This window comes from Eurypyga helias, unplaced genomic scaffold, assembly GCF_000690775.1.
Source record: "Eurypyga helias isolate BGI_N326 unplaced genomic scaffold, ASM69077v1 scaffold5796, whole genome shotgun sequence".
In the NCBI taxonomy this organism is placed as follows: domain Eukaryota; kingdom Metazoa; phylum Chordata; class Aves; order Eurypygiformes; family Eurypygidae; genus Eurypyga; species Eurypyga helias.
Genome location: NW_010258422.1, coordinates 1 through 13,414, shown reverse-complemented (window position 1 = coordinate 13,414; position 13,414 = coordinate 1). Strand labels below are relative to the sequence as shown.

At 39.1% G+C, this 13,414-nt stretch overlaps 1 protein-coding gene across 1 annotated transcript; it reads left to right on the top strand.

Moving 5' to 3' along the window:
• Nucleotides 1-2,721: 2,721 nt before the first annotated feature.
• On the top strand, nucleotides 2,722-8,708 carry LOC104511620 (trafficking protein particle complex subunit 3-like protein; the record flags this gene model as incomplete). The annotated part of the gene is made up of 3 exons (XM_010154310.1): nucleotides 2,722-2,763; nucleotides 5,756-5,853; nucleotides 8,609-8,708. Coding segments are annotated over exons 1-3 (240 nt in total), but the record flags the coding sequence as incomplete, so codon positions are not given.
• Between the last annotated feature and the right edge of the window lie 4,706 nt (nucleotides 8,709-13,414).

Below are 13,414 nucleotides of genomic sequence, written 5' to 3'. Positions count from 1 at the left end.
GTAGAAGCACTCATCCATGATGTGGGAAACCTGCGCTCAAGTACTTTTTTTTTTCATGCAGCTTCAAACCCACATCACCTAACTTCTTGAGATTTGAAAGAATTCAGTCTTCTCTGAGAGAAATATTTAACAAAAGATCTATTGAGCTGGAGACAGAGAGCAAACAAAAGCCTCATCCTCTGTTGTACTAATTTGGACACCCATCTGCTGTGGCAAATGTATTTTTCTTTTGCCTCAAAGAACTTTTTTAGGGTTCTTTTTTAGGCATGTGACACCTGATTAATTATTGACCTTTATATTGCACTCTGCTCTGGGATATTCATGTTTGGGAGAATCCTTAGCTACTGGACTACTAAAGAGATCAAGTTCTTAGCTCTACATGTTTCAGCTTTCCCATAATAGCCAGTCCCTTGTAAGAGAAAGGGTGTTGGTGCAGACTTCTATGCATGCTTTTGAACTTCAGGAGACATTTTGTGGGTTGATTTTTCTTTTTTTGTTCAATATAATAATAATGATAAAGTATAATCACGTAAATCATATAAGTAAAGAGAACTGGTGTAGTCTATGGCCCAGGCAGTGTGCCAGACGAACACTGGGGCCGAAGGCTAAAATCGTCTCCTGACAAACGTGACAGAAGGGGAGGAAGAGGGCGATGCTAACTTCCTCACTACTCAAATTGCCTTGGATTATTTCTGAGAAGGCTATGTTAAGGTTTAAAAGAGGTGCCAGATAATTGCCAACTCTTTTCACAGGGCTGCAAGTCAGACAACAGTTACAATTAAGAAGGTGGTTTTGTTCTGTTCCTGAAGGTGTGAATTCAGTCCACCATCTACTCGTTTCCCTCCCTGCAGCCACTGACTTCCCAGTTTATTTGGACACACCGTTCCAGCTTTGTTTTCTCAGTCACGTGCAAACCTTTCAAAATGTAGTACATTCTACCTAATACATCCTATCATATGTGTGAATGTACATGTATACACGTGTGCACGTATGTATTTTCCAAACAATGCTGGTGTGTTCTTACCACGCATTGCTCTGCCTGGGCCACGGTGTTCCTTCATGATAGTAGTAGTAATAATGCAGGCTGAAGTAATTCATCCTCATATTCAGAACTGGATAGGTAAAATGGTGCTCATTTATGGGTAGCCTTAAGTGCTTTGTGATGGTTTCACTGCAGTTAAATTATTCTAATGAGAATCTTTTAGAGCTGTTTTTTAAAATGCAATGCAGTACACTTTCTAATAGAATATGGGATAGCTCTGGCAATGAGAGACATATTTGGTGTTTGTCACTAGTTGGAGACAATCTGAGAAACAAACCCATCTCAGACTCAATTTAGAAATGCAAATAACTATCTAGAGAATTCTAATGCCTGGTTTTTATAAATTATTTAAAATTAGATATGGGAACTACCTGCAATAGTTTCACTTATAAAATGAGGTTAGATTTTACAGGCCCAGAAAAGTGCCTAGAAAAAAAAATAGAAGAGGCTTATCATATTGTAAAGTTGTCAACAGCAGCTCATTCTATTTAAAATGAAAGCTGTTAGGATGACTGTTTTCCACCGAAAAAGATGAAAACGCTTTTATCTGTCCTATTTTCTGTTGTTAGATTGTGTCATAACTTTAAACTACCATTGTTAAAATCAATTCTTATCACAAATGAATCACATCTGCTGCTTTCCATGTATCTGGAGTGGTAAATACCTGTAATTTATCACTGAATCTATCAATTAATTGAAATTCAATAACAGCATGGCATTCAGATGAGGCCATGTGTTTTTACTTCCTTTCCTGAGAGGACTCAGTAGGAATATATGTGTAGATAAGTCCTATAAGGAAAGACAGCTACCTGATTAATTCCTAAATTCACTAGTGACCATAGTCTAAGTTTATTGCAAATCTAAACTAACAGAATAGGCCAGATTTTCCTCAGGGGAAAATGGAAAAAGTAACCTTCCTGGATGTTCATAGCAGGGTTGTTTACAAATAGGGGTTATAATAAGTTAAGAATGATATAAGATCGCCTAGAAACATCGGTCCTGAAAGTGCCATTTGCACAAGCTGGCAGCTGTAGGCGGTAGACAGTCTATTCCTGTGGGAATGTGAGTGCTCTAGGTCTGTCCTACCAGCTTTGCAGAAACATAGTGGTGGTAGTGCCTTGCAGCCTGTACTGCTCCCGCGAGGCAGACATTAGCTCACCAGGCTAAAGCAGTCAGAGCTGACAGAAGAATATAGCTCCTTCAAGTTGAAAATTATCAATTTTCTTGTGCAGCAGTATCTTGCAATTGTGTTTTTATTCTTTAGAGAGGGATCTTCTGTTAACTCTCCAAACACCAAAACCTGACACAAACAAGAGAATTAACCTGCTGTCCCTAAAACTAAGACCTCTTAGGGCTGCCTGGTTTGACTTCCCATGGCTGTGTGCTGTGTATTTGATTACAAATCATTCTTACAGATGGAAGTTATTTGTGTTGTGTACAGGGGCAGATCTGTTGCCAGTCAAATTCCTCTCAAGGGGCTCAGTATGCGTAGAGAATAGGAGGAGCATCAGCAGCATTACAGATTACAGAAAACACATCTCGTGTAAAAGGCAGAAGAGCAGAAAGGAGAGAACCTTGGAGACGGGAAAGAGGAAATACAGTGATTGAGAGAAAACTAGGCTGCTTGAGAAAGAGAAGACAAACTGACAATCAAGTACGTCAGGCGTTACACAAGCAACATGTCTCGGCCACCAGGAAGAAAGCAGGAGTACCAAAAAATAGTAAGATATTTTTGTAATGTGTGATTAAAATTGTGCATTGAGCAAGAATAAGCTATTATTGTATCGATATGTTTTATACTGTCAGATTTCTGAATAGCCTGAAAGTACTGGAAGGATGGGGATCAGTCTGCCAGTATGAGAGCAGAAGAGCTGGCAGCATTTATGGCTAGAGCGGTCCCTCCTCGTGAGCTGCCAATAAGCTGCCAGCTATTAAACAGTGACATAAAAAAACCTGTCCATAAAAAAACCTGAAGTCTGTTTGACCAGTAATACTGATATTTGCCCTAGGAGGTTTCATATCTCTCCAGCTACCTTGACTATGACATGAAATGTTTTTCAGACAGTCCTGCCTGTCCTGATATGCCTGAAATGATTTTCAGACAGTCCTCAGCATGATCCCTTGAGGCCAGAACTTTATTGGAGAAAAGCAGCTGTGCCAGCCACATCTCTACCCCATGAACAGTTACAGGAAGACTTGGGTCATTGGGGACCACAGCATACCCAGTAACCACTGTGTGCCTCTCCTACACAGCAGACCACGTCTTCTTTTGGGGGTCATGTTGTATGAGCAGGGTCCTTCTTCATCCTCCTGATGGTGTGATTTTTCTATGTCCAGGGAGTGCCCCATCACAGGTTCTCCACATTTGGCTTTAAGGTCAAAACCTAATTCTCAAGGAAACGATGGTGAAACTGTAAGGGTTGTCTTTAAATGTTGGCTTTGACCATAGATCACATAGCACTGAATTCTATCAAGTAGAAGTTATATAGACCAAAACTTCCTTCTTTCTCTGAACTTCATGTTAATATTCTCCTAAAGCTCCAGTAGTTGTTTTGAACATACTGCATGCAAGATTTTCCCAAGAGGCCTTCTTAAATGTTATGGTCACAAAAAGCAGTATTTTGTGTCATTAAAGATACCAGTTATTCTCTTTCCTGTTCTCTGGCAGTGGTATGTCTAAATACAAAAAATTCAGATAACAAGATTCCTCAGAATCTCTACCTGTAGAGAAAGTAAGGAAAAGAGGACATAGACAACTGTAGAAGGCTGATAAAATCAAAGGGACTGTCTCACTCACTGGGCACTTAACTGCATTTTTTTACTTTACCCCTAGTGCTGAAATTCTGAACAGGCTTGGTATAGATAGGCACAAAGTTTCTGAGACTGGAATATGTTCAGAAGCAGAGGTGTTTGTGCTTAGATTTACGGTCAAAGATAGAAATAACAGGTAAGGTTATGTGTCTCTGTGGTTAAATAGTCGTTAAATAATCATTAAATGAAAACACAGAGAGAAGATCTCTGTTCTGTGTTTGGATGGTTCAATTCTGCACAAATCTTTCTTCAGGAACTTAGAGCTGGATAGGGAGTGGTGATTTTTGGTAGAAGTTGGGGCAGTGGAGAAGTTCCAGAAGGCTTTAAGACAATGTGTCAATTTCTGAAAGGGGGACAGAGGTCTCCACTGAAAAAGAAATGGAAGAATATAACATAATTAAAATTAATATACATAAGATTATGGATAAAAAGTAGTCCAGTGGATTGCAAGAGTGGCTAATAAATACACTTAATGTTGGTATAGTATGCTGAAGTTTCTCTAAGGTATTTGTCTTATTACAACACTTACAAGACTTTCTGCTGAGACAAGAACAATACAAAACCTGTTATGACATCCTTTTACTCCATTAAAAACTTGTTAAAGAGAATTTGGCAGAGTGTGCAATATTATTGTAAACAGGAGTTATCATCAAGGTGAGGCTAGGAAATGGTTCTACCTATACTTCCAAAGATTTTGAACAGTGACTTGTTAAAATGGTAACATTGATTAAACTCCAAGCTTTTGACGCAAAGGGAACAGGAAGAGGTCTTTCCATTAAGCTGTTCTTCCTTTCCTTGTGTGGTTTGTTCTGTTGTTTTCATTGGGATATTCACTATCGTTTTTCCACAGTCTGTAAGCAAAAAGCACCTGTAGTCTGCCCACAAGCCACAGGCCTGTAGCACTTCTTTTAATTAATTCTCGTCCAAGACATTTAATGAGAGTCAACCTAGTCTCTCTTCTAAAGGCCAGCTGCTACTCTTGCTAAACACAGTCAGTTCTGCAGTGCCATGGAGGTGATTTGGCAGGGCAGGGAGAGAAGAAAACTTCCCTCCAGGCTGGTGCACAGCTGAAGATCCCAGAGTAGTGCTTGTGACAGGGTCTGTGCAGAGATGTGTCTTGTACCTTGTCAGTCGCTCTCCATGCTCCTTGGGCAGGCGGCTGTCATCCTTACCCATCCCCTTCACCTTACTCATGTGGTGGAGCCATGCCAACCACATCTCCTGCACTAAGATACAGAAATAATGTCACAGTGACGTTGTCCAGGCGTTCGGAGAGCTAGTATTGACAGTGATTCAAGTTACTTGTAAAGACTGATAAAGAAAAGGAAATGTCAATGGGACTGATTCTTTGCTACTCTGATTATTGTTATTCTTTACATTTGTGCTGAATTATAGTATTTTTCTTTATTCTCAGCTGATTTTTTTAACTAATTTTTATTTTTTGGGGGAAAATAGGGTGATGATCTGAATCAGGTCAACCATATCTTTATGAAGGGACTGGAATTTCAGTGTATATACTGTTGTTCCTATTGCAAAAGGACTAATAGTTCATTGATGCTATTATTCTTCCTTGTCATTAATCTTGAATGGCGTTTGACAGCATTTATCAATCCAGCATACATATGTGCTGTTATAGGATGCAGAAATGCACCTGATGAATACAACTGTATCCTGAGAAATGGTATTTCTGACAAGCAAAGTCCCTGTACAGAGACTCAAGTGATGATCAATTCAGGTTCTGTCGTACTTGAGTTGTGGATTTCAGTGATTACACGTCCAAGGACAAAAGTTTCTTTATTAATGTATAGGTTATTTTGGTTGCTTTTAATACAGTAGAAGCTCAAAAGCTTGAAAAGTTTGATTCTAGTTTGCTTAATTTTTGTCTTCCACCTTTTCTGGCAGAGCAGAGAACTTTTTGTTCTCACGTATGGGGCTTTGGTAGCACAGCTGTGTAAGGACTATGAAAAGGATGAAGATGTCAACACCTGTTTAGATAGAATGTAAGTACTGCTTTAAATGTTGAACTTCATCACTAATGCTATTTGTCCACCTATATGTTACCCTTCAGCTTTATGGGTCTAATTTTACCAGTTCCAGCAGTCTGTCTGGGATTGCACAGATCACGGGGATAAGGTTCAATATTCTGTCTACAGAAATAATGCTAATTTGTGAGTTAAGATCGACAATTAGCTTTTGAATTCTCAGAAGTGTCAGGATTGTTCTGATAGCTTCCACTTGTTCCTTGTTGATACTTTGTTTTGTTAATTAATAATAGAAACTTCTAAATTTCATCTCCTATATCCATGTATTTGATTTCAACTTCCACGTTATCTCTCCTCTTCCATTTCTTCATATTATTTCAAAAGAGACAAGATTTTTGTTTTTCACAGGTATTTTCTAGTTACCATGTATTTCTGTGTTCACTGTCGATGTGGCCTTCCTGTGGCTGTCTCTCATCTAGCTACACCATGTTTCTGTGACGTAGTCACAATTCCAGGTTGTAGGGATTTGGCTTAGGTGACTCAGTCAATAGGGTGTCAATTTAGGTGTCTGAATTGGGCACTCTGAACTTTCCCTTGTTAGGTGGATCTCTTCCCTCCTCCATGGTTTAGGGGCAAAGGGGCCCTCACCTGTAAAAGACCATACAGCTCAAATTGCCAATGAGGAACTGATTTTTACATGGATAACCTCTTTGGAAAGTGAAGATCCTGTGTGTATAGGATCCTGTCATGCTGACTGAGATTTCTAAGCATTATCACAGTAAAAATAGTCATATCAGAAAATCAGCAAGAAACAACTTCTGAGCTGGTTAACAAAAAGATACACTAAGATCTTTGACAGAGGCATAAGGCTTGTGTTTTCAGGCAAAATGGACGTGCAGAATGGATTTACAACAATCTCAGTGGACAGAATACTTGACCACTTTATTATTAATCTGAAAGTTTGCAAACAAGCTATAGTCCAATAGATATCGATGGAAGTGAGTAAAAAATCACCGATTGGAAAAAAGAAAAGTTATTTATTCACAAACTAAGAAGGGACAACATGTCTCAGATATATATTTTATATTTATCTCTCATTTATCTCTGATGAAAATCATACATTTCAAAAATAGACATGCTTCTTTGTGATGCTATGGTAGAAATTACTAAAGGGTAGCTTTGGAAGATGTGGAGATTTGGAAGATGCCAGTTGTGTTTTTATTATTATAGCTGTTTCTATAAAATCATTTTGGTTTTGTGTTGATAAAGACTTGATAAAATAATGACAATTTTCTTTAAAGCAGTGTGGCCATCTTTACTTCTGTGAAGATGAAGACAGCCTAGCTCGAGGAAGAAACCTTAGAGATTAGCAGATCTGGGACAGTTGGGGACAATATTTTTATATATATATATATATATATATGTACATATGTAATCCTTAGTAAGAAGTGTGTTTTTCACTGTACAGTTGCCAAATAGCTGCTTGTTAACTTGTTATTCATTTGACTTTGCAAATTTAAGGCATAAAAGTTGAAAAAGATCCAAGTAGTCTTGTACACCACCACTACATAGCTTGCTAACTGCTGATGACATATTTACCTATGTTACTGATATTGGTGCTTTGTCAATAAATAAATATTTCATTGTTTTCTGATGCATGGCATACTGCAGTTTTAAACTTCATGCTGCCAAAACCAGTTTTTGGCCTTGTCATCACACTAGACATCAGATCACTTTTTGGCTTCTTTGCTAGAAACATGGTACAAAATCAGTAAGAAACTCTGTTGAGTTCAGACTGCTTCACTGAGGATGTAGGGCCTCTGACAAACAGGCAGAGACTACCAACATTCACGTAAATGGCAAAGAAAAATCCCCTACAAACATTTCCGAGTTGAGCTCACATTCTTTCATAACATTTGTGTCAATCTATTTCCCTTTTTCAAGAAATGCTTGGAGGCATAGCTATTTTGCACACTATGTAGTTAGTGACCTTTGCTTCTGTGTGAGCACTGGGAATGAATAGTTGTTTTATTTATCTTTATATTAATTAGCAACTTCTGGATTCCTTCTGCAACTAGTAGATGAAGGGAAAAATTATGTTAGAAAAAAAGACAAAGAGGTAATTGTGGAGGACGTGTGAAAAATTAGGTGAAGAGGTGAGAGGATAAAGTGAAAGAGATTGGGTGCAAGTCCATCTCCTGTGGGTTTTCCTGGCACCTGAACACTGCCATGAGGGTGCTCAGGATTTAGTGAATCAGCCCAGAAGTGAATGCTGTGACCTAAAGGGGCAGTTGATGTGTTTTCCTTGACAGAGATAGTGTGAGATGAACTCTGGGGAGTACGGAGGAATGGAGAAAATCCTCTCCTATGTTATCCTATCCTATTTTTACTGACCAAGCAGTATTAATCAGGTGTATTATTTGTATATTATTTATATATTATACTCATATGTCTAGCATCTAATATTTATTCATATATGAAAATATAAATTTGTGTATAGACAATGTGTATATAAGCAACATTCATATTATCCTTGCCAGGAGTATCATGTTTAAAGGAGTACAATTCCTTAAATGACTACATGAACAGCAATCCCACTGTTCTGCAAAATGTGGTAGAAAGAAGAATCTAGACCAGCAAAATCTTTTGTCCTCAAAGCCGTTCATTTAGGAACACGCAGCTGTTTTGCTGAGAAAGCACATAAGACCAATTGGCAAGATGGTAGGTGGAAAGAAGTTCCCCATTTTGAATGTTCATTTTGTTTTCTCCTTAGGGGTTATGGCATCGGCGTAAGGCTGATTGATGATTTTTTAGCTCGTTCAGCTGTGAAAAAGTGCCGCAGTTATGCTGAAACTGCAGACATGATTGCACAGGTAAGATTTACATTCTCTAGAGCTTCACGAGCTTCAGTGGTCTTAGCTTTTCACTCCTCTATCGAATTGCTCCAGAATGGGCATCGCATTTTCTGCTATGTCATGATTGTCTTATCAAAAACCACTCATCTCCACAATCACACCCATGCTTCCATTGGGTGAAATACAGCCTCTTTCTTATCTACAACTTCATATCAGCTAGTAGCTCACAGAGGTTGGCCTTGAGAGGAGAACCCGTTTCTACCTCTGAGCATAGTGCTACATCAGGAAAAAAACAACATTCAAAAGACAGCAAAAAATGTGATGTTTAGTGAGGTAAGAATTTGCAGATGGTCTTGATAAAGCCACAGCGGTAAGTTTACCACAAAGGGTCGTCAGAACCACAGAACTGGTTCACATGGGCATTAGTTTACATCTGAGTTGAGGACAGAGAACACAGAATGGGATGCCACCTGTGAGAGGCTGCCAACTCCTGACTTAAAGTGACCTTAAAGTCAGTTGCTAAGCTGAAATTAAAATTCTTCTATTCCTAGTAGCCTGTGTGGCGTTTTGCCATTAGAAGAAATAAAAAGCTCCTTTTTCTTTGCTGTAGCTTGAGCTGATTTCTTCTGGGCTTGCCAGGGAATGCAACAAACAACAAAAAAATGATCCAGTTTTAACAAACTTCAGATCATACATTCCCTCACTTTTTTTCTTTTTCTAGGAGCATAAGCCTTAGCCATCTCACACAGCTCTTGAACTTTGATGTTCTTACTGCTGCCATCTGAATCTCCTCAGCATCTCCAAAACTATCTTAGATGATTTTAAACCTTAAAATGGTAATACTAGGAATAAGCTGCAGGATTTTCTGCAGAAGTAAGACTCAGAGGAGAGGAGAACTGTAAGAAAGGAAAATGTGAGAAATACATCCATAAAATCAAAAGGTAAAAACAGAGTGGGTATTTTCACCTTCTTTGATGGAATTTTCCCTTTTATTAAGTAGTCCTTCACACTACTATCAGACAAGAAAGATCTAGGAGGAAATATAGTGGTAATACATTGGTTTCTAAAGATGTATGTTTGACCCCATGGGCAAGTCAGCTTTCCTGGGGAAGCTCAAAGAGAAATCCGTAGGATGTCTAGCCCCTTTAGACTGCTGAGTCAACGTAAAGGAGGTGGTAGTTCATAGATGCTGAGTTAGCTCAGACTAATACCTGCTCAGGTCATGGTGAATGATCCCTTTTATCCTTCATGATTTTCAGGTATGAAGTGTTGCCAGTGAAGATATGCCTGACCTTTCCCAATGGCATAAATTAACCATACTTTATAAGAACTGTTTGCTAGGTAATTGTTTGTTTTAAAGGAGTGATCAGGGCATCAGCTAATGGAACTGAGATTCATTTCCACTGGCTCATTTTAGTAGACAAAAACATGCCTGGCATTCTTCTTGATTGCTTGAGCATTACCAGCAGCCTCAGCTAAATGTGAGCATTATGTTTAACTGGTGACTGCAGAGATGGGGAACAGCAGTCTTTCTATACAGTGAACGAAGGCACCAGCATGTGCTGATTATACAGGAGTATCTGGGTTCAGAGTGTATATGTGGATGTTACCAGGTGATGTGTCATCCCGCTCACATTAACCGTGTCAGAAATACCTACGTTTACATTACATCTGACTGAAACGGAGGGACAGAAGTTATGTTACCACTCTGAAATGCTTGTCATGGAGGAGCTGATGGCTGTCCCAGGCATAGAGAAAGGGCCTCTCTGCATTTGCTGTTGCTAGTAGGGCTATAAAGTGCACATGGCACAACACAGACATACACCATGATCTGTCAAAGTTTAAAGCAGAAGCAGGTGACATTACTAAAAGCCAGTCAGACCCCTCCAGCTCATGAAAGAGTGGAAACTCAGTTTCTTCCTGAAATAAAGTGTATTTTGGAGTCTCAAATCAGGATGATGTATAACAAAGCTCCTCCTTTGGAGGAGGTGAGCTGGGTTATAGGATCCACTGGATATAGTGAGGGCAGCTGAATGATAACCATGAGACAAGTGGCGTTTCTATCACTGTATTAAAACACACTGTCTCTTTAGAAGAATTATACCAGGCTGCAAAATCATATTTTTGTTCACTTTTATGCTCTTCTTCAGGTGGTATTGGTATTTTTTTTTTAATTTTATTTTCCTGTATGCCAGATATCTGGTTTTCTGGGTCCTACTCCTCATGGTTCCATTATTTACAAATGCTGGAATACAGTTCAACCATCATTCTTAAGTACAGGGAATTTGACAACAAAATACAGTGAGAAACCATCAAAGGAAGGAAAAAGACACTATTTATCTGCAGATTGTACTTCAAAAGAGACTTACTGAGAGAAAAAAAACTACTCGGAAGATTGGAATGAACTTTAAAGCACCGTCTCTTGGAAAGACTATTTTTAGTAAACTACAACAGTTCTGTAGTAGGTGTATAACCTTGCTGAGGAAAATGTGACATGGAAAGCATTTTCATATTTCTTTGGGAAAACATTTTTAAAATAGTTTTCCAGCACATTTATGTGAGGCACATACCAACAAAACATATGTAAAACGACGCAGCCAGTAACTGCAAATACACTGTTTCAGTTATCGGTTCAGAATTACACAGCTGTTTACTGATCTGCTTAACTCTTCAGCAGTACTGTTCTCAGACAGCAGAAAGTGCTTGAACATGTAACTGCACTAACTCTTCTGAATTAGAAATCTGTTTGGGGATGAGTGTGTAGAGTGAAACCAGTTAAAAAGTAAAAGTAATTAAGGTAGTTAAGCAGTTCAAGTAGTTAGAGCCAAACCTCCCGTAAACATAGCTGTTATCCTGCAGTCCTTTGGAAAGCAAAGCAGTCTGCAAGATCAGGCTATGGGTGTTCCCTGTGGAAATGGAAAGAAATGAAGCAAAGGAAAAAAACATAAAAGGAGGAGCACGAAGCCAGCTTGCCATATTAAGAAATAAATACCAGAGGAATCATGCACCTAAGGCAGTCACTGAGGCCTTAAAACTTCAACCACTGGTGCAGACAGCAAAGCCCGAGATTTACGGTAAGCTTATACTGGACTGGAGAAGGGCCAATGAGTTTTGATGAAGAGCCAAAGTGAGTCCTTCTACACTGTTCCCATGGTGCTCACTGACCTCTCGTGTTGGTATTGTGACTTTGTGTGGTTACACTGGGGATTGAATAAAAAAAAAGATAAATGAGGCAATGTAAAAGTAGGCTTTCTGCTCCCCGGAAAATTGGGATGAGAAAATGGAAACCAATTGAGGAATGGAATTAAAAACAAAGCTCATTTGAAGAAATAATGTCCAAGACTGGATTCAAAATTTGGATCTGAGCATAACCGAGGATTACTTTTGAAATTAGAGTGACAATCTTGCTCTATAAATGTACAAAATAAAATTTTTACTTCAATTCCTCCTCGCAAGACCTTGTCATCATATATCTGATCAAAAGAGATGCAAAAAATAAACAGCTGCTGCTTTTAGACCTAATCCTAGAACAAGGTACCTTCTGTAGCACAGCATCACTGTGTCCCAGGAGGTGTCTGTGCATGCTCCCAGTGGGAGCATCCGGGCCTTGCCCTCTGGTCCACAGTGAGCTGAGCTGGCTCACCGGCTCCACGGCCGTGTCTGTACAGTGCTGTGCCTACAGGTGTATCCCGTGCCAAAAAGCAGTGGCTGGAGAGACGGGCTTTATCATGGCAGCTCCATGAACGCAGCAAGCGTAGGTCTCTGCAGCTGCTTGGGGACACCGCTGCCAGGGTAACCCAACCACGTTATCCCCAAGCCCAGAGCTGTGGGACAAGAGATGTGGTTCTCCTTCACGTGGGAGATCCTGCCACACAAGGTCCCTATGTGCTGACATAGTTCAGTTTGAAAGGCTGACAGAAGCTGGCAGAATTTATGAAGCTGGTAAATGTTGCTTTTCAGATCTCAGCCGTGAGAGGGAAATGCATACAGCAGGTTGCTGTGCTAAGTGGTAGACAGTAAAACTGAAAAATGAAGTGCTGCAATGTAAAGAGTAAAGAAAAGTTTGTGAACACATGGAATCAGCAACAGATGGAAAGACCTTTAAAGCATCTCGCTCTTCCCAAACACTGACCGTGGAAAAGTACTAAGAATGAGAAGTATGCTAGCAAAAATGTTATTTTGGCTGCCTTTCCCCTTGTAAGCTGATTAATTCTGGTCCTTCATTAATCTTGTTATTATGTCATCTGAAATTATGTTTACAATTTTTTTAACAGTCTGTATTACCACTTACTTTGCAACAATACTTGCACATACAATGTTTTGTAGTGAAAAGATAGATATTCTTTTTTCTTCCATTTCATATAGATAGGAATGAGACAGATTTTTGGATACACCTTTCAAAACTTACTCGGTTTACTTTGCTGTCTTTTGGAGTCACAAAGGAAGATTGAAAAGACCTTTGTTTTACCCCCTGAAAAGCCGTGTATGGTAGTTTTGTAGGAATTTCTGTCCAGTCATAACCTGGTTTTAAAAAACAATAACAATTATATCTATTAATTTAATTACTTATCGATGTACTTATTTTTTTCTGCTGAGACTTTTTTATAATTTTCACTTTATAGCTTTACAATTTTGCCTTAATTTGGTACTCCATTGCAAACCACCTACTGGTTTTGCAGTTTCCATGCAAGTTCTCTTTTACACAGGTGTGCTGGGTTCAGTCA